This window comes from Bos grunniens, chromosome 13 (assembly GCF_055505025.1).
Source record: "Bos grunniens cultivar Pamir isolate PY7600 chromosome 13, Bosgru_T2T1.0, whole genome shotgun sequence".
Lineage (NCBI taxonomy): Eukaryota > Metazoa > Chordata > Mammalia > Artiodactyla > Bovidae > Bos > Bos grunniens.
In genome coordinates, this window is record NC_141177.1 from 66503465 (window position 1) to 66525049 (window position 21585).

At 45.5% G+C, this 21585-nt stretch overlaps 1 protein-coding gene and 1 long non-coding RNA gene across 2 annotated transcripts in view; one reads left to right on the top strand and one right to left on the bottom strand.

Annotated features, from left to right (window-relative positions):
* IL2RA (interleukin 2 receptor subunit alpha) overlaps positions 1-11659 on the bottom strand; it is a 44107-nt gene extending 32448 nt beyond the window's left edge. The window contains exon 1 of the mRNA XM_086334794.1: positions 11353-11659. Coding sequence (XP_086190920.1) covers positions 11353-11416 — 64 coding nt within the window. The 5' untranslated portion in view covers positions 11417-11659. The remainder of the gene's footprint in view (positions 1-11352) is intronic.
* Positions 11660-13737: 2078 nt separating this feature from the next.
* Positions 13738-20583, top strand: LOC147361159 (uncharacterized). The gene is made up of 3 exons (XR_015139839.1): positions 13738-13897; positions 16170-16846; positions 19793-20583. It is a non-coding gene; the product is annotated as an uncharacterized LOC147361159 (long non-coding RNA).
* Positions 20584-21585: the final 1002 nt, after the last annotated feature.

A 21585-nucleotide genomic window follows, 5' to 3' on the forward strand; every position in this document is an offset into this window, starting at 1 on the left:
GGGGTCCAACATGCAGAGGACATTCAGACGGACCAGGTCAGAAAAAACACCAGACGCCAGGCAGAGGAAGCATGCCCCACAGGCGGTGGGCGAACAACATGAGATCTTTGATCAGGGAAGAGGCATTGTGAAAGTTGCTTTCAAGAGAATTAATTTGGGAGTGGATCAAAGAGTGACTCAAAATAAGAGACAGAAAACTTGCCTAGGAAGCCCAGGGGAATTGATGAGACCGGTTAACTGCCTTCTTCCTCTGTACAAGAATGGAGCAGGTAGCCTGGCTCCGTCACTATCTGGGGTGTGTGAATGAAAGCCTAACAACTTCAGTTTCCTTGTCTGTAAAATGGCAATGATTCCAGTGGTCCCTGACTTACAGGGCTGTTGTGAGACTTCGGTAAGATCACAGGTGCAGAAGGCACAGCCGGGTGCCTGGCTGGCCCACAGTTCCTCTCCCAGGAGGAATAGGAGGAGCAGGAGAGTGGGAGTCCCTCCGCGGGAGCCCACTGCAAACTCAGGCTAGAGGAGCGAGACAGGAAACCCTGGGAGAGGGAAAGTGAAACTTGATGGCCTGGCGAGTGAAAGGCGTTGAAAGTCAAAAGTGAAATAAAGGGCCTGTTCGCACATCTGAGCCGAAAGCGCTCAACCTTTGCGGTCCCCGCACTCTCCCGGGTGTCAGCAGGATGTCAGCGGAAACTGCCCTGGTATGGTTAAAAGGTGTTGGGGTTTGTGACTTTTTCTGGTAGTTGTTTGTTTTGCCTTCCACTTGAAATAAGGAGTTTTCTCTTCGCGAAGATCCTTTTATTCTAAATCAGACGCTGAGCAGAGGTGTCACTACCGCAGGGGCCGGAAACAGATACCACACTCAGCTGGGTCTGCAGGCGCTACTGGTTTCGCCCGCTGGGGAAGCCGCCAGCCTGCCACAGCCAGGACCGGAGCCGCAGCACAGCCGCCCCGAAACTCCCGGGAAACTCACAGGGCCCGGGGCAGGAAGTGGCTGACGTCAGCCCGGGCCGCGGGGATTTCAAGCAAAACTTGTAGAAACGGCTCGCTGCCCTTTAACTGTGTCACAGTCTTTCTCTGAGGAGATAGACTGATTCACTCCAAGGGCCTCATTTCATGAAACTATGTGTATATAGTTATACACATACATATGTACACATTCTATACATGTGTATAGTTATACAGACACATATATAAACATTGTATACGTTTATATATATATCCATCCATACATATATGTACGTGTATATACCATGTGCATATACATATATGTGTATACACATAGTGTATATATGTATATTTGTGTACATGTATGTATACACATGGCCTTCCCCAGTGGCTCAGTGGTAAAGACTCTGCCTGCCAATGCAGGAGATACGGACTTAATTCCTGGGTCAGGAAGATCCCTTGGAGAAGAAAATAGCAACCCACTCCAGGACTCTTGCCTGGAGAATTCCATAGACAGAGGAGCCTGGGGGGTTACAGTCCATGGGGTTGCAAAGAGTCAGTCACAACTTAGCGACTAAACAAACATATATATATAGAGACACATATATATACATAAACACACACATACACGTATATATCCATAGTACATATATGTATGTGTATACATATATACACTATATATAGCATGTGTATACAACCTGTATACATCAAGTTGGCCAAAAAAGTCATTCAGGTTTTTCTGAAAGATGTTACAGAAAAACACAAATTTTTTTTATGAATCCAATATATATATGTGTGTATATGTGTATATATATTTATATGTATATATACACACATATATAGTTTAAAAAAACACTGTTCCTTTTAAGTACCTAGCATAACCAGACTGACTGGGTTCCCCTCATCCCTTTCTTGGAGAGGCAGTTCCTTCCTGGGTGTTTGAAATTGGAGAGTGGCTCACACACTGGTGAGGAGGTGCCATCTGTCAGCTCCGCGTGTTAACGGTGTTTTATAACACCCGTGGGCTGTGAGAGCCATCCGTTTCTCCTTTAAGGAAAGTAACTGCTCCCACCAAAAATATTCCTATTTTCTTGGTCAGAGAGTTTCTTGAGCAAAGGACAACTTCCGCACATTTTCTGACTATGCTGTTCTAAATTCAAAATCCACGGTGTATGATTTCAATAACTTTAGTAATGACAGAGCAATGCCTTCAGCCCTTGTTTCTGTCCCAGGTATTAGGACAGTGAGGCAGTTCTTGAGTGACAATGTCCAGGGACTTGCATAGGAACCAATGCCTGTCTGTGTGGCCATCCACTCTTTCTTTGTATTTGCATTCTGAGTCTCAGCTCGGTTGGCATTGTCTGTGCGATATATTTTTCTCCTGCTGGATGGTGGGTTCCTGGAGACCCAGGGTTGGGTTGCACCCATCTCCCGACCCTGTATCTGACACATAGTATTTGCTTAATAAATGTTCGCCAAGGGAATGAATGAACAAAGGAACGACCGTCCCCAGCCGCCCTCCTGCGTACCCCTTCCCCCTGCCACACCTGTCCTGCGTGCCCAGCTCAGCGGCAGTGTTTTCACTGCAGAGAACTTCACAGCAGAGCGAACTCCCTCCATCATGCCTTGGATGCACACCTACCCTCGCCTTTGTTTTCTTATTGCTGAGGCTACAGAAAGCAGGGAGGCTTCTGAAGGAGGTATCTATTTTGGGCCCAAACAGAAGAGTGGGTGATTCTGTGGGCAGAGATTCCTGAACATGGTGGTGTTGACTCATGCCTGAAGGTGCTCAGAATTTCCTTGCTTTGTGGGCGGCTAGGGCAGACGTGGCTTGACGAGTGCTTTCTTTGAAGCCCAGTCAAATGCAGGAAAGACACCCCGAGCTGCTGTTTGGCGGGTAGGAGGGGGGAGAACAGGATTTAGAGAATTTAAACTTCAGGGATTCTGCGGGCCTGAAAAGCCAGCCCCTCGAGAAGACGGCAGGCGGCCTCTGGGCGTTTGGGGCTGGATGCGGTCGGAACAGGCTTTTCATTTATCAACAACCACAGGGGCAGTGGGGCCTACTCAGAGCAGACTTTCAAAAGGAGAAACTAAACTTCTTTATTAACAGCAGTTTACGAGAATCATCAACAAAGCAGGCCCTGCATGGAGCCAGCTTGGCTCCCATCCGGCACCCCCACACCCAGGGTTGTATTACATGAGATAACTGATTCACCTCCGTGAGCCTCAGTTTACTGGGTACGAGAAGGGGGTGAGAACAAGGTGGACCCAATTTTGAGGATTAACACAGCCAACACAACGTTTTCACGTAGTGCCTGTGAGAGAGCTGTAAATATGAGCTCTTGTCGTTATCGCTCCTGTTTCAAATGTTTCTTGGGGACGTTCCTGGGGGTCAGGGGTTAGAACTTGGTGCTTTTACTGCCCGGACCCAGGTTGAGTCCCTGTTTGGGGAACTAAGAGTCCACAAGCCTTTGTAGTGCAGCACCCTCCAAAAGTGTTTGTTTCCTGGCACAAGGCTGAAGGCAAAATAAGCCTCAAAGGGAAAAGTGGGTGCTGGGATCAGGGTTTGTGCGGGGCCTGCCCCAACCAGCCAGCCGTTGTGCAGTTCACAGCTCTGCCCACCTTCCTCATCTCCCTCTCTCCCGAGAACCTCCTGGAGCCCAGTGGGCTTTCCATGCTGTTTAGAGTAAAGGGACCCATCACTTCCATGCTCTTTAGAGTAAAGGGACCCATCACCTCCTTAGCACGCACTTTGTGTTCTTTAAAAACCTGCTTCTCTTTCTTCTTTTCAGAAAGAAGCACTTCACTCTTCCTAGTCTCCTGATCCACCTGGCCCTTTCGTTGTGTCTGGAGGGGTGGGTGGGGAAGGGGGCACCCGGAAGCCCAACTCCACTGGCCTGGTCCGGCCACCCCGCCTGGGGCAGCCACACTTTGGTGCCTTAGAGTTTCTGCTGCCTGAAATCCTTGTGGGTCCCTGGCCCTGGGCTGAGCGCTGCAGGCACCATGGCTGATGGAAAGCTGTATACAGGATGGGTTAGGGGCAGACGGTCACGTGGGCAGTCAGGATGGAAGCCCTGGTGCTCGACAGAGGTCGGGGCAAAATTTGAATGTGGGGAAATAAGACTCCGGACTTCTTGACTGTTACCCAGAGGTGTCATGAGGTCCGAGTGATGCTGACTCGGTGGCCCATTGTGGGAGTGCAGACTCCAGACCCCAACAATGTATGTTACTAGAGGATCAAAGCGTGAGGGCAAGAACCCAGGTGCCTCTTGTCAGAACAGAAGTATTAGTTTTTATAGGATCACTAGGCATTTGAGCTTCATTTTTGTTCAGCAAGCGACCAACAATGGAGTAGGAAATATTTGAGACGTGGGGCATTTGTTTCTTTGCCCTCATGAACACCTCAGTCTTCAGTTTGTTGCTCAAGGAGCATGACTCACATATACAACTTTAGCCACTTCATTAGGAAACACCACCCTTCAGCCAGCTCCTGAGATTCACAAGCGCAAGCTCAGAGCCACCTTCTCCAAGAAGGTTTTCTGAATGCCCCAGGAAGCACCTCTGGATGCCAGGGTGTCATCAACTCTGCCACCTACCACGCTGCTACGTTCAATCTTGTGTCTTTCCCGGACTGGTTTTCCCATTTTAGTTGCAAGTTCTGTGGGGTGGACACAGCACCTGCTTCTTCTCTCCCATGACAGCTTTGCTACTCAAAACGGGGTTCAGGCACCAGGCACTCAGATCTCATGGAGGAGCCTGTTTGAATCAGAATCTCCTCCCTCACCCCAGATATTGTGAATCAGAATCTTTCTCACAACAAGCCCCCTGCCTCACCTGTATTATAGGTGGTCTGTAATACACTGAACTTTGGGAAGTACTATGCTAGGGCATCTATTCCCAGTGAATAGGAATAAAACAATGGACTCGGACCAACCATGGAATCACTCTTCTGTGGATTTCAATCCTAACTGCATCTTGAATCATTTGAGCGGCTTAAAAATAACGCTAGCCTTATGTCCAGTTCTAATCCCCAGAGAGTCTGACCTAACTGGTCTTGGGTGGGACTTGGACATCATTTGTGAAAGTTTCCCAGATGCACATTTAATGTGCACTTTGTGCCAGCAACTGCTGCTCTAAATACATTTCCCAGTTAGACTTGTGTTTTCTCACTGATGGAAGCAAATCCCAGAGTAAGCTCCAAACAAGTCAAAAGCCGGAAAATTCCTGAGTAATCTTAGAGTGGAAAATATCTAAAAGACCCAGAGATGATTCTAGTATTGTTTTCCCCGAAATGGGTGACTTATTTGAAAGCCTGGGGAAAGGGGGGATTCAGTGATGGCTGTTGAGTCATTGGCAAATACTGCTGCCTCCCTTGGCAAGTCCTCAAGGTGGGAGTTGCTCAGCAGATGTTTTACCTCCAGTCTTAGGCCAGGAGCAGTTTGACAGCAAAGACCTTTTCAATCTCAGTAATCCTAATGCATGGATAGATTGATGGATGGATGGATGGATGATGGATAGATGAAAGAAAGGAAGGATGAATGAATGGAGAGATGGATGGATGGAAGGAAGGAAGGAGGGAAGGATGGATGGGTGGATGGAAGGAGGGAAGGATGGATGGATGGATGGATGGAAGGAAGGAAGGAGGGAAGGATGGATGGATGTATGGTTGGATTGAAGGAAGGATGGGTGGATGGATGGAAAGTAGATGGATGAATGTCACTGAGAGTTGATGTGAAGACATATGGGGAATATTGTACTGTAATTTGAGAGGCCTGACTTCTAGTCCTAGATCTCCACTCCTCTTGCTTCCCTGGTGTCTTTGGTTTTTCCTTGGAAACCTTTGCTTCCAATCTTGTCTAGGCACCCAGGCCTTTTAGGTTACTTTTGCCAAGCCAGCTACATCTCCCTTAGTAGTGAGGGTAACATCCTGTGTCTCATTCTCTGTGCTCAGAGTATGGCTGTTCAGATATTAAAGAACCTGATCAGAGGTCTTACCTGGAGACCCTGGTTGACAGGGAGGTTATTATCCCAAATATTGCTCTCAAAATTTTGTGCATAAGAAAGTTTTCTAAGGAAACAAGTAGCAGCACTCCCCAAATTTGCTCAAAGACTCACTACTCAAGAAAGATGGAGCTAGATAGAGTGTGTCTATCACACTGTTCTTCCTGTTGGGAGTTTCAGGATGTATATAGGAGTAACAAATGAGGTCCATCTTTATGTGGTAAGGTCATCTCTGGGCTGTTTCCACCACCACCTCCCCCCCACCACCCCCGCCCCACCCCAGATAATACTTGGGACAGCAGCTGACTCCACCTAAGCAGAACTTCCTGAAGAAATTACTAGAAAAGGTAGCAAAAGAGGCAGATGAGGGTCCTCATTAGTGGCCTCCAATCTCTCCTCCCCTGATACATCCCTGGATGAAGAGCAACAGACAGAAGGGTCACAGGAAGTTTAGGGACCCCCCCCCCCCCCACCTATGGCTTCAGGGGCTTCTCTGGTGGCTCAGATGGTGAAAGAATCTACCTGCAATGCAAGAGATGTGGGTTTGATACCTGAGTCAGGAAGATCCCCTGGAGGAGGGCATGGCAACCCACTCCAGTGTTTTTGCCTGGAGAATCCCACGGACAGAGGAGCCTGGTGGACTGCAGTCCATGGGGTCACACAGAGTCAGACACAATGGAGCAGCTCACAATACTGTGACTTCAGAGGGCCCCGCTGGGCTGTGGTGACGCACTCTGTTAGCCTGGAGACAGGAATCCTAGATCCTGAGTCCAAAGGGCTCAGAAGCCATCCCTTGAGCCCCGCTGCCCAGCTCTTCATACCACTTGTGACCAACGTTCTTCTATGCTCTGCTCAGGTACTTCCGGAGAAAGGGCGCCCAGGACTGTCTGGGGAGGAAAAGGTGGAGGCGCCCTTTCCTCTGAACGTTGAGCTCCAGGGCACTTACCTCTTCAGTGCCAACCTCCCCCACCCAGCCTCACCCTCCTTCCTGCTCAAGTCTCTTTCCTTCTCTGTTTCTCGCTGCCACCGAAAGACTGGGGCAGGGAGCAGACGAGGAACGAAAGCCGAGAATCGCGCGTAAGACCGAGGACCCACGGGTACGCGCTTGGGTGCTCTGACGTACGAAAAGTACGAATGTCATCACATATGCATACATTCATTTTTTCAGAGGGGAAGTTAGAAAACAGGGATTGGAGGGACTTCCCTCGTGGCCCAGTAGCTACGACTGCGTGCTCCCCATGCCGGGGGCCCAGGTTCCCTCCTGGGTCAGGGACTAAGCTCCCACGTGCTGCAGGTAACCATCTCACATGCTCCAGCGGAGACTTCACAGGCCACAACTGAAGACGCCACAGGCCTCAGCACAGATCAAAGAGCCCACGTGCCGCGACTAAGACCCGTGCAGCCAAATCCGTGAACAAAAGTCAGTATTAAAAGAAACAGAGACTGGAGGGGAGCAGAGAAGAACCAAAATTCTTCCCTGACTGTCTTCCTGCCCAGCACACGTGCCCCTCTGAGGCTCCCCCGAAGTCGTTAGAAAGCCTCAATTTAACCGCTTTCAAGAATACAAGGGCTTATAGCTTTTTGAAGCAATTGACTGAATGAAGATCCTCTTTCCTCTCCTCCCAGGGAATGGCCTGGGATGAAGAGAAGAGAAATAGGTTCCCGCTCATGTAAGCCCTCCCCTACGAGAAGCAAGGACATCGACTGAGGGCAAAAAGGCCCCAAGAGCAAATAGCAGAAGCCTCCCCAGCAGGGAGCAGTATTACAGCCCTCACCCTCCCTGAAGCCGCGCTCCTGGCCTGAGCGCAGGGCGGAACCTACCTCCCAGAGGCTGGAAATAACCGTGATGACACGTCAGCCTTGGTGCTTGCGCCTCCGAAGGCCTCTCAACCCGGACCCTGCTCTATATGTCTTCGGTTTGGAAACTTTTTCATCTGAAAGTGCCCCAACTTGCAAAGGCCTTTTGACAGAGCTTATTTTATTTCCTGTTCAGAATTCTTGACATAGAGCAAGAGAACCAGAAGGCAGTCTCAGGATCAGCCCCATCAACCTCCTCATTTTACAGAGAAACTGAGGCCCACAGAGATCCAGCAGTTTGCCCCCAAATCACGCCCTTCACCCCCCTGCAAAATTCAGCTTCCTCCTAACATTTCTCTGCCCTCGCCTCGGGGGACCCGGCCCCACTTCCCAAAGGAACCCCTGTTTCTCTTTCAGGTCTCTGCTGGTCATGAGGCGATGAGGAGGGCAGGGAATGTGTGGGGGCTGGGGGAGGGCTAGCCCGACTTGAGAGTGACTGTAGCTCTGATGAGAATGATCTCAGCAAGATGTGACACAGGCGCCTCCAGACCAGTCAAGGCTTTGCTCAGAGAAGCTAAGAACTCTTCTCTTGCACATCAGCCATTCTTTTCAGCAGCTGACTGTCAGCGAAGCCAGCTCTTTCTGGCACCTCGATGCTCTCAGATCTCAAAAGGACCAGATGTACAGGTGATAAACAGCACCACCTACTTAAGAAAGGCTGTTTTTAAAGAAAGTAGCAACTGTTTTATGAGATACTCCCTAAGTTTACCAAATCCATATATATATATATATACACACACACACAGTTATGAGCTATCCATCTATCTATATACACTACCTTCTCCAAGGCATATCTTAAAGATAAGCAAGGAACATGTGGTAATCACACTTTGGGATCTAGAGAAACTGAATGATTGAATGTGAAGGGTTAAGCGTTTGTGTTTTAATGACAAACGTGAAGACGGAAATTCCAGTGTGGGCAGTCATCTTTACAAGAAGGGATAATTAGACAAAAATATCATCTTCATGGGTTTCCGCACTGGGTGTGTGTTTTTGAGTCTAGGGCATGCAGATTTGATCACAGAATTCCTAGAATGAAAGAAAGATGATGAAGGCACAGATAAACTCTCAGAATTTCCACAATGCTGAGAAAGGCACCATCAATAATGTGCCTGTTGGCAACATCAGGAGAATTCTCTTTTCAACCACATCCCAGGACCCAGTAATACAGAGACTAAAAACACCTACGTTGACCAATACACTCCCTGTCAGCCCTCAAGTTTTAAATGGTGGCTTTGGAAATTTTCAGAATGAAAATCAGCCTTATGAATCAGCTAGAAATTGCATCTGTTGACAGTCTGATTGATTTTGTTAGTGACCTCTCCCTTCCTAGGAATAAGATTTGTTTATTTTAAGACTGGGCTCCTCTGGGAGGAAAAAGTCTGAGAGATTATTTCTGACCCTGGAGAGATTCCTAAGCCATGTGTGGATCCCAGAAATTCAGCCCATGTCATTCTCTTTGGCTGCCAAGTCCTTACTGGTCTCTGGAAGAGACCTTGTCTGCCCGCCTTTGTCTGTGAAGTCACTTCCACAGAGCTTGGGCCCTGTCCACAGTGAACAGAAAGAGCACTCAGCAGAAAGAACCGGGTTTGAGTCCCGGCCGTGCCACTGCCTCTGTGGCCTCTGAGTCTTGGGGTCTTCTTCATCTCATGGGTTGGTGACATCCACTTTGCAAAGGGACTGTGAAGGTGGAAGGAAGACATGTGTCTGGCCTATACAAGGTACTCTGTGCTCACTCACTCAGCTGTGTCCGATTCTTTAGGACCCCATGGACTATAGCCCGCCAGGCTCCTCTGTCCACGGGATTCTCCAGGCAAGAATACTGGAGTGGGTTGCCATTTTCTCCTCTGTGGATCTTTCCAACCCAGGGATCAAATGCATGTCTCTTGTGTCTCCTGCATTGGCTGATTGATTCTTTACCACTACTCCACCTGGGAAGCCCCGTAAGGTACACTATACATGGTAAATTTTACTTTCTCATTGTCTTTGATTGACTCCCAAATGAAATTTAAAATCCTCAACTTGGGGTCATCCAGTCTTAATCCCCAGTAGCCCTGTACCTCCACCTGAGGCTGAGGGCTTTTCCTGGCGCCCTGCCGCATCTCTGCGCGTGTGGTCCTCTCTCTCTGGAATTCCCATGGAGGGAAATTCACTGGCCCCTCGGGGCTCTTTGTGCTGCTGCTTTTGTGAAGCCTTCCCAGATGGCCCCCTGCTCCCATAGATCTTATCCCACCCCAACCACACTGCTGTCATAACTCTCTTCCCCTCACCAGGTTATATCCTTTTTAAGGTGAGGCTAAGTTTTGTTCACTTTTGTATTTCCTGTACTGTTGAAAAGGGGAACAAGAGGCATTGGATAGATTTTTGAAGATGTGAGTGTATGGCAGAGCACTGCGATCAGACCATTCACATCCTCAGATAAGTCACCAACACCTATCAGTAACCCGCACTTACTCGAAATGTGCTCCCTAGAGATGAGGCACAGTCAACCGTAAAGACTTTTCTGTTCCCTTGGCCTGCCTCTCACTTTGCAAAGACCCGGCGGAGGCAGAAGTCACATAAGTCTTCCTAAAATCATGTCCACTTTTCACTTTAAAGTAAAGAAGATCCTACCCCTGGGTCAGATCATAGCCCAATGACTGGTCACTTCCCCTCAACAGGCCCAAAAGACCCCTTATGCATCACTGTGTTTCACTTCTTAACACATCTTTCTGTGGCCACTTGGCATTATTATATGTCTAGAAATGAAGGATATGAAATTATAGATGCTGATACGTTTTCCTGCATAAGCAAGGGAGGACATTTTTAGAAAATTCACATGCCATTAGGAAGGAGGTTTGAGGCTGAAATTGGTGGCTTCTTATTTCTTTAAAAAAAAAAAAAAACAGAAACGGACAATATCCTTCTGAAAGGATGAATGAAATGCAAAACTTTCACATATGTACACATACACACATATATATATACATGCATGTAGACACATAAGAAGATAAGAATTAATGTTCTCAAAGTGATATGCTTATATTTTTTAAAAAACTTCTATAAAGTTGCACATACAAGGAGCTTCCTAGGTATCATTTCCTTGAAGCTTAACTTTTCTGAGATCCTAAATGATCCCAGTGCTTCATATGAGTTACTGACATCTGAGGCACATTCACCTGGTATTAGAGAGATTTCTACCAGACTTCTAGTATTACCCTTACAGCCAGTGGATGCAGTGGAAAACTAAATTCACGGGAAAATAAAATCTCTTGTGGAATCTGCTCATTAGTATCCGGTTAACAGTCAAATATCACACCACTATGTTCTTCCCAGAATCAACTGTCAAAGACCTTGAGTGACAAGAACTCCCCATTCCGAGTTCTCTTTATAAGTCGGTGATGACTGAGGCAAAGAATGGGGCCCCGGTGGGCCATGGACACAGAGGCAGAACCCAGGGTCCCATCCCCTCCCTGTACTTTCTACTTAGATGCCCCTCGTATTGTGTGATTGGGAAGAGTCTACATCCTTAGCCTTCCCAGGACTCCAAAGGCACCAGTGACCTCTTACCTGTCACGCAGCCAGGTACCACGATGAATACGAAGAACCTCCACATCAGCAAGCTTGGCTCCATCCTCCTGGCCCCTGAGACCACTGCCGATGTCGGGGCTGGGAAGAGAAAGTGCTGCTCTGCAGAACGCCGGGTTTCCTTTCAGCCTCTTATTGGCATCGCACCGGGAGACGGGAATGAAGGGTGAGTCCGCTCAGGTTGTCATCCCTGCCGGTCCGTCAACCTCTAGGGCAGTAAGTGCTTACTCTGTATAAGTATTAGCCTGGGTTCTTCAGCCAGGAAATTGTGCGTACCACTCTCTTCTCTAGTCTCAAATATAGGAAGTGGTTTTAACCAGGTTTTTTTTTTTTTTTTCTTTCTCAAGTTCAGTTGCTGGGAGGTGTGGGCTGGGGTTGGTGAGAAGGATTGGGGTTCGTTTATGAATCCGTTCTTTGGCTTACCCCTGAAAAAGACAGGGAGATTCCCACTGCCGTTAAAGCAGGGTGAGCAAGCCCTTCTTGGCAGTGGTCTCAACTAGAGTTTCATAATCTGATGTCACCGTGAAACTGAGGTCCCGGACTCGCAGCTCCCCGGGGAGTCGCAGGTGCCACTCAAGATGGAGGGGCGCCAGGTCATGCCAAGCAGTCTTGGCCCTAGATGGGAATTTCCTAAAGCTGTCTGACCATGGAGCCCTTGAAGAAGTCCACTTGGTCTTCGGGTGGGGTCTCCAATATTCAGATAATTGAAGAGGAAGCACAGACTGCCCCACGCTCAGATCTCCTGAATATTCTCCCAAGACTTACAATCAGTACTAGCCGTAATTCTCTCACCATGATGCCCTGGGTCCTGAATATGAGTTGTCATTTTATAAGATATTTTGCCACCAGCTGTGTTTTTTTCTTGAAAGATCATTACTAAAAGTGGATTTTGGTTTTCAACGTTGGACTTTTTCTTTTTTTCCAGAGAGTTGAATCTTGCTTTCCTGTTTAATGATCAGAGCTATCTTCTGATTTTCACAGAATAGTTGACTATGTTTTGCCCTCTAGAAATTCATGTCATGGTGTATTTATATTAAAATAAAATTTAAAAAATATTAGCAAGTAAGCAAAAACATTGACAAAAGGAAGACTATCCAGGCATGACAAAGCAGTTCATAGTTCCAATATGTGTTATTGATAAGCTCTAAGAATATTCTGACATTCTGTAAGAAAGACAATTACTGGGACTTCCCTGGCTAAGACTTCACCTTCCAATGCAGAGGAGGAGGTTCAATCACATGTCCCAGGACCAAACACCCACAACATGAAACAGAAGCAACATTGTAACAAGTTCAATAAAGACTTTAAAAAAAGATGTGTGTGTCTTAGTAGCTAAGTCCTGTCTGACCCTTTGCAACCCCATGGACTGTACTCTCCAGGCTCCTCCTTCTGTGGAATTCATGGAAAAAAATGCTGGAGTGGGTTGCCATTCCTTTCTCCAGGGGATCTTCTGAATCCAGAGATCAAAGCCAGATCTCCCTCGTTGCAGGCAGATTCTTTACCGTCTGAGCCCCAGGGAAGAAGAAGAAAGAAAGAAAAAGAAAGGAAGGAAAGAAGGAGGGAGGGAGGGAAGGAAGAAAAGCAATTACCATCTCTGAAAAGAGCCTTGTGCATGAGTGTGTGAGTGCTCAGACCTGTCCAACTCTGTGACCAATGGGCTGTCGACCACCAGGCTCCTCTGTCCCTGGAATTTTCCAGAGGAGAATACTGGAGTGGGTTGCCATTTCCTACTCCAGGGAATCCTCCCGACCCAGGCAGGGATCAAACCCGCTTCTTTTGCGTTTCCTACTTTGGCAGGCAGATTCTTTACCACTGAGCCACAGCCACCTGCAGATGAACTAAAAGGGGTTTTCAGACTAAATACCAGAGTTTGCAGGGAAAAGCATGAACTGCTCTCTTTCTGGGAGAGCAATACTTGTCAGAATGTGACAGGATCATCGATAGCATTCCAGGACAGGCTTACGCTCACTGCTGGAAACATTCTCAACCCGCAGAAGGAGAGCAGCAGTTCGTGTTGTCTGTAGGGCTGGCCCAGTTATTAAGCTGGAGATTTTCCCCGGCCACAGGTATCAAAGTATAATTTTGAAACAAACACAGAAAAATTGGAAATATAATCCAAATAACATCCCCTCCCCCAAAGCATTGAAGAGTGGTTGCCAACGTGATATTTAGGGCTGAATTATTCAGAAAGGGAAGGAGCAGAGAATGGTTAGTGCTCAACATTCAAGAGTAAAGCAATGAAAGGAAAACGAGACCAAAATGGGAAATCCAGCCAAGATCAGTGAGCACGTTGGTAATGGAGAAGCAAACAAAGCAGAATGACCTCCACGCTTTTTTAAAATTAATTTCTTTATTTGGCTGTGCCAGGTCTTAGCTGTGGCACACAGGACCTTCCATCTTCATTGCAACATATAGGATCTTTAGTTCGGCATGCGGGATCAGGAATTGGGCCTGGATCCCCTGAATTGGGAGTGTGGAGTCTTAGCCACTGGACCACCAGGGAAGTATCGACATACAAGCTTTGAAGGTATTTCATATTTTTTTAACTCTAGAGGGTCTTTGGAATTAATATTTCTCCTTGGAAAGTAACAATTACCTAAAGTTTACTAATACCTTCAGTTTTATATCAGTTTTCTTCTGTGAATTTAAAATTAAATGTATGAAACGAGTTGCCAGTCCAGGTTCGACGCACGATACTGGATGCTTGGGGCTGTGCACTGGGACGACCCAGAGGGATGGTATGGGGAGGGAGGAGGGAGGAGGGTTCAGGATGGGGAACACATGTATACCTGTGGCGGATTCATTTTGATATTTGAGAAAACTAATACAATATTGTAAAGTTTAAAAATAAAATAAAATTAAAAAAATAAATAAATTAAATTAAATTAAATTAAATGTAATGACATTTATTTACAAAATTTTTGAGGACCAAGGAAATATTAACCAGGATTTGAAAGATATACTTGGACTGAAGTAAGTAGACAACATTAATTTCACAAATTAATTCACTGTTATATAAAATAACCAAAATTTGAATTGTAATTTTTAAAATTGTATTCGCACATAGTTAATTTATAATGTTGTATTTAGTTTCAACTGTGCGGCAAAGTCAGTCAGTTATGTATGTATCTATTCTTTTTCATATTCTTTTCCATTGTGGTTCATCACAGGATATGAAATATAGTTCCCTGTGCTGTACAGTAGAACCTTACTGTTTATCCACCCTGTACATATTGGTTTACATCTGCTAATTCCAAGCTCCCAGCCCTGCCCTCCCCCGTAAGAACCGCAAGTCTGTTCTCTATGTCTGTGAATCTATTTCTGTTTCATAGATAGGTTCATTTGTATCATATTTTAGCAAGTTGTAATTTTTTTTTTTTGCTTTACAACAGAACTTCCCACAACCCCTTCTCATAATTATTAGAAAAGTTAAATCCATTTTATCTTACTAGCAACAAAATAAGAAAATAATAGCAAAATAGTTAAACATCTTTAATTTTATCTTGTTTATTACTTAAAATAATGTATAAACTGTGGAAACAAAAATAGTGAAATGGGGCTTTTTTTTAATAATGTAAAAGCTTTATTTCACCCCACAATTAGCAGGTGGGTTTTTTTTTTTCAGTTCAACTAGACGTTTTCTTCCTACAGTTGCCTGGTTGGGGGTTCTTTTTAATCAAATAACTGTATTTTTTATGAGTAGTGTTGCTGAATTAGAGCCTTGAAAGAAAGCCACATTTGACATTTTATTCCACACTGGAATGTTAGGGAAAAGGTAGGGCATAGAAATTGCACACTGCTCCCAAAAACATCAGGTGGTTTACCTTGGGACGCTCATTTTTCCATTTGTAAGAAGTTTCAGGTTGGAATTTTTCATTTTCACTTTGAAATGTTAGGATGTGTTGTTTGTTTAAGTCAATCCAAGTTGGAAAACCATGAAAAATTCTTTTTAAGTCAGTCTTCTTGGGACAACCATGTAAAACTCTTTTAAGTCACAGAGCTTAGTCAATATGATATACATGTGGGGGTTCATTAAACTGAATAATATCATAAATACATGATGAAGTTATGGACAGGGACCAGAGACCAGTTGGCTGACAACCGCATCATGACTGTTGTCATGGAGACAACATGCCATGGTAGGGTGGAGACAGCCAGCAGGGCCCCCAGGCGACCTTCCCTTCTTCTCAGGTGAATGATCAGAGCACATTCCCTAGCCCCCCTGGAGCTAAGTGTGGTTCTGTGGTGATGTTCTTGCCAAGAAACATTAGCAGAAGTGGTGTTTACACCCCTGCCTGTTTCCCTTCTTTCCCTTCATTCCATGGCTGGAATGCAGTGACCAGAGTCATCCTGGAAGTTGAGTGCTCCCCCTGGGTTCCTGAATGCCTGGAGCACACCTATCCATGAATTGTCATTTAGGAAACCAGTAGATTTTCTGGTATATTAGGTTGCATTCTTGTTGGGTTTTTGTTACAGCAACTTAGCTTACCCTGACTGATATCATTGGTTCCCACAGACGGATCAAACATCGTGTGCTCCTGGATCAGTGACTTCCCTTGGGGTGGCAGGTTTGCTTAGGGAGGACTCAACCATTCTCAAATCCCATAAGAATTGTCATAATAGTCTCAATCTGACTCATCATAAATGGAAAAAAAACCCCAGCATTTTGTGAACTTCTAACCAAAAATGTTTTCCCTTACCTTTTCAAAATGTGGGACTCTAAACATTAAATCTAGGTAAATGGTTCAATTATTTGGCATGTTATTTAATTGAGGTTTCTTCCTAATATTGTTTCATAGAAACACACCTTGACCTTCGAACCAAGAGGTTGGTGAAGTTCAAGTAGCTAAGCAGCACCTAGTCCACTAGTAAAGCAGCAGAAAAAAAATCATCTTGAAGTACTTAATGGATTGTGATGATAAAGTTATCTACGTGCATACGAGTAACAGTCACAAAGTCTACAGAATTTTTCTGACAAAATAAGGGGACCAGCTCCTGGCGCTAAGATGGACTCATATAAGACAAATAACTTGGTCAAGTTTTACAGTTTGCACTGAGCTGAACTTTCAGTCTTCGTCTCCTGACCTTGACAGCACCGGGTGGAGGCAGAGAGAGAAGAGAGCAGACCCATTTTGCCGTGAATTATGTGTATATTGTACCAAGGCTGCATAGAGCAAAGCTACTCCCCACCGTGTGTACGTTTGAGAAGGAAAGACACTTGACTATCACTTTTTAATCCTCAGACTCAAACCCTGGGTTGAATTTCATTTTACCTGCCTTCATTCATCAAGGTCATTTTAAGACTTGCATGCTGTCTAAGCAGCACGTAGCCTGAACAATAAGATGTTTGCCCAAGTTGTCGGCTAGGAATTTGGAGTTTGCTGTGTCCAGTTCAAGCTGATGTGGTTAAGACTGGATGGAACCAAAGACCCTTCAACTGGGCAGGTGTGAATGTCTGCATGGTGACCTTTTGAAGGTAATTTAGTCACTCCTGCACAGAAAGATAATCATGGCACCTTTTCCCAATCGTCTTTCCCCACTCTCCCATGCCTCAGACCATCCTGCTTCTTCAGTCTTCATCCCAGAAATACTCCAGCCCCTTGCCATCGGGGAGTCTAACTTGAGATTTGCTTTTCCGTCTCCTCACCTGGCTGCCTTGTGAATAACCCCTCTCTGCTTCAAACCGCAGTGTCCTAGCATTTTGTCTTGCTATGTCGAGTAAGATGAACCTGGTTCAGTAACAGACTAACACTATCACAGCACTTGCTTTGCTGTATTATCATCCACTCTTTTTTTTTTTAACTTTCGATCGTTCTATTTTGCATTGAGGTGGAGCTGCTTAACAATGTTGTGAGTTTCAGGTGAACAGCAAAGGGACTGAGCCATACATATCCATGTATCCATTCTCCTCCAAGCCCCCCTCCCATCCAGCCTGCCACATTTAGCAGAGTTACATGTGCTGTACAACAGGTCCTTGTTGGTTACCCATTTTAAATATAAGTGTCCATCCCAAACTCCCTAACTATCCCTTTCCCCTCATCCTTCCCCCGGCCACCATAAGTTCTTCTCTAAGTCTGTGAGTTTCTGTTTTGTAAGTTCATTTGGATCATGTCATTTTAGATTCCATATATAAAGGATGTCATATGATATTTCTCCTTCTCTGTCTGACTTACTTCACTCAGGAAGACACTCTCTAGGTCCATCCATGTGCTGCAAATGCCATTAATTCATTCTTTCAATGGCTGAGTGATATTCTGTGGTATATATGAACCACATCTTTATCCATTCCTCTGTTGATGGACATTTAGGTTTCTTGCATGTCTTAGCTATTGTAAATAGTGTTGCAATGAACATTGGGGTGCATATATCCTTTTGAATCATGTTTTTCTCCATCTGCCCAGGAGTGGGATTGCAGGGTCATATGGTGCCTCTATTATTAGCTTTTAAGGACCCTCCACACTGTTCTCCACAGTGGCTGTACCAACTTACATTCCTGCCAACAGTGTAGGAGGGTTCCCTTCTCTCCACACCCTCTCTAGCATTTATTGTTTGTGAATTTTTTTTTGATGACAGCCATTCTGGCTGTTGTGAGGTGATATCTTATTGTAGTTTTGATGTGCATTTCTCTAATAATGAGTGATGTTGAGCATCTTTTCGTGTGCCTCTTGGCCATCTGCATGTCTTCTTTGGAGAAATGTCTTTTTAGGTCTTGTGCCCATTTTTTGAGTGGGTTGTTTGTTTTGATACTGTTAAGTGTCATGAGCTATTTGTAAATTTTGGAGACTAGTCTATTATTAGTCACATCATTTACAGATATTTCCTCCCAACCTGTGAGTTGTTGTCATTCTGTTTGTTGTTTCGTTTGCTGTGAAAAAGCTTTTGAGTTTAAGTAGGTCCTGTTTATTCATTTTTGTTTTTATTTCCATTACTCTGGGAGATGGTGTCATCCCCACCTTCATATGCCTTTTCTTCCTCTAGTCTGGTGGTTAATCTTTGTTTTGGGGGGATGTGGTTACGCTTTTGAGAATTTGATAGAATCTCTAATTTCTTCCCTTGGAAAAAAATGTACATCAACACATCCCCAGGAAGTTAGGAGTCCATTTCAGAAGAGTCTCCTTCACTTTGAGGACTTAGATGAAAAGATTTTCATGCCAATTTACGAGCCTCTGGGCAGCTTAATCACACGACCCAACCCAGAGTGTGACACGTGGGTATCCAATGGCTATTTGTTAAAATACATGCCTATAAGAATACAACTGGCGTCTATTAAAGCAACTTCAGATACATTCTTCATGAGCATACATTGAAGGTTTGTTTCAAGCCTACTACTGCCAGATCATTTCCAATCAGTCCAGGTCAAAGATCTTCCTGGTAGAGATTCTTTTTGGAAGAAAAGGTGACTAGATGACACAGACAGATTATGTTCAAGAAAGGAAAGTTTGGTTAAAGGTAACTAAGTTCCTCCCAGGAGAGGCGGTCAACTGTTCAAGTTGAATCTCAATTTTTCAGGAAGTTGCTCAATTCTGTTATCAGAAACACTTGGTACTTCCCAGAAGAGACCATTCATTGCATCAGACAACACATTTCTGACCCAGACTGCCTTTTCTGAGGTTTGTCACAATTTTGTAGCAGTAGAAGGTGATAAATACTAGTGATAATGATAAGAGACATAGAAGTTCAGGAAGAGAAAAATTCAGGAAGACTGATATGATCAGCCTCAGAACTGTCCTTGAAGGATGAGTGGGGAGGTGGATACTGGGGGTAAGAAGGCGTGGTCTATTGTCGAATAGATAGAGGTAGGTAGAGAGAGGATGGGCTTCCCTGGTGGCTCAGATGGTAAAGAATCTGCCTGCAGTGTGTGAGACCTGGGTTCGATCCCTGGGTTGAAAAGATCCCCTAGAGAACAGAATGGTACCCACTCCAGTATTCTTGCCTGAGGAATTCCATGGACAGGGGAGTCTGGCGGGCTACAGTCCGTGGGGTTGCAAAGAGTCAGACACGACTGAGCAACTAACATACAACAACACAGACCAGGGGGTGGGAGCCAAGAGCAGAAATGGCAGTTGGATTTAGATGGAGGTGGACCTCAAAGGACAGAATGAGATGTGTGGACTTCAGCTGCTGACGGAGTCTAAACAGAGTGGGACATATTCAATGACATCATAGTCAGCCTGAGCTGGTGCAGCGGAAAGTAAAGGCACAGGGACAGAGATCCCGAGATGCTCTTCAGGCAGGAAATAACAGGACCTGAATGAGGGGATGATGCAGAAGGGTTACTGTCAGAATATACGACAAAAGAAAAATGCAGCTTGTAATACCTGGTATTTGGAGGCAAGAGGTCGGGGATGGACACTGTGAACTTTGGCAGAAGTGAAATTCATTGATTGGAGTTTCACCTTTTCCTTCCCTTGAACATTCCCAGGCAAAGATGCTAATAAGTGTGAGATGAAGAGACCAGTGGGAAGTGGCGCAGCAAGGGAGGACGTGGAAGAAGACTGTGGATGTTTAAACCCGGGTGCATGAGGCTGAGGTTAGGTGAGTGGAAGAAAGGTGGGTTAATGCAGGGGTCCCCAACCTCCAGGATCTAGTACCTGATGGTCAGAGGTGGAGCTGATGTAATAACAAGGAAATAAAGTGCACGATAAATGTAATGCACTTGAATCATCCCCAAACCATCTCCCTGCCGGCCAGTCCGTGGAAAAATTGCGTTCCTTGAAACCAGCCCCGGTGCCAAAAAGGTTGAGGACTGCTGGATCAATAGGGAGGAGTTAGTCGCTCATTCGTGGTTGTCTGTCATTCTTGCTGTCTTGTTCCGTCCTTGAAGACACGGACTTTGTCATTTATCATCCAGACTATCCTAAGCCTTGGCTCTCCAATCTTTCCCTGCACCCCTTATAATGAACAAATTGCAACAAACTGTTTCTATTTATCAGAATCTAGATTGGGGAGGGAGGGTAAAGGAGCAGCAGGCAAAAGAAGAAGAGATGGTGAGAAATCAATCCTCCTCTTTCACTTTTCCTTCACTTGCCGTTATGGCTTTGTCAAAGGTCATTTCAACAGTGCCCCTAGTCCCGAGTTGCACAGATTCTCCTATGAAAGGCCGATAAAAGAAGTGGATCGTGAAAGATTGAATGCAGAAATAAAAGGATGAGGTAAGAGAAAGGGTAGGACAAGGAAGAGAGAGATAAGGAAGAAATGACTGCAGCGAGACCCTGAGTCCCACCTGGGGATGCTGACCCCTGATCACTGGAGTTGTTGTCCTCCCGCAGATGAAAGGGTGCTAAGGTGAGCTCTTTATTGAGTCCACCGATTACTGTTTTCAGGTATTAAAATGCCACTTCTCTAAGGTGTGCTTGCAAAATGGGCATGAGTATGTGCGTTAGAGCAGTCAAGGCCCAGAAAAAGTGCTCCATTAAAAAAAAGAAATGCTGGACCAAGAGGAAGTAGGGTTGAGAGAAAGTGGCAGAGAAGGGATTGGGATAGAGCGAAAAATTAAGGGGGATCTAAAATCATTGGAAGATTTTGCCATTTGCTTTGCAATGTTAACCCTTTCCCCCAATGAAAATTCAATGAAAATCTTGGTTCTGGTGCTCATTTCTTGCTTATGCCTTTTGGGGTTAATTTCGCTTAGAGAATGGGTGCAAATGCTGAGCACAGCTTTCTTCAACAGATTGGGACAAGAGAGACAGCTGTTTAGCTCAGAACTTCATGATTTCTCTCTGATCTTTCCTGCCTCTGCTTTTTTTTTTTTTTTTTTTTTTTTTACCATTTTATTTTCTTCTAGCATCTTCAAGGGAAGTTCAAGAAGAAGAGGTGAGACTTGGATAAAAAGGATTTCACCTTTGTCAAGTCCTGCGTCAACAGAAGTTGATAACACCTACAGTTAAACATGCACTGTGCTAGGACCTGGGGGGATCTGAGAAATGAGGGCACAGCCCTGCTCAGGGGATGCTCAGGGTCTCCTCAAAGGTGAAACAGATGCGCCCTCCACAAGGGGAATGACATGAGTTGCAGGGTGTCTTAGCCACCAGGGCTGCCCTGCCTCACCCAGCCATACCACATAAAAGCAGCCTTGCTCTCTCATCTTGTACCTCCTTTCTCTAGCAGAGCAATGTGCTGAGCTGTGGTCTCAGAGTCAGAATCCAAGAGAAAAGAAACTTGGCTCTCCCGGACAGAGGCAGTGTGATGACCAGAGGTAGTGCAGGGACCCTGTTG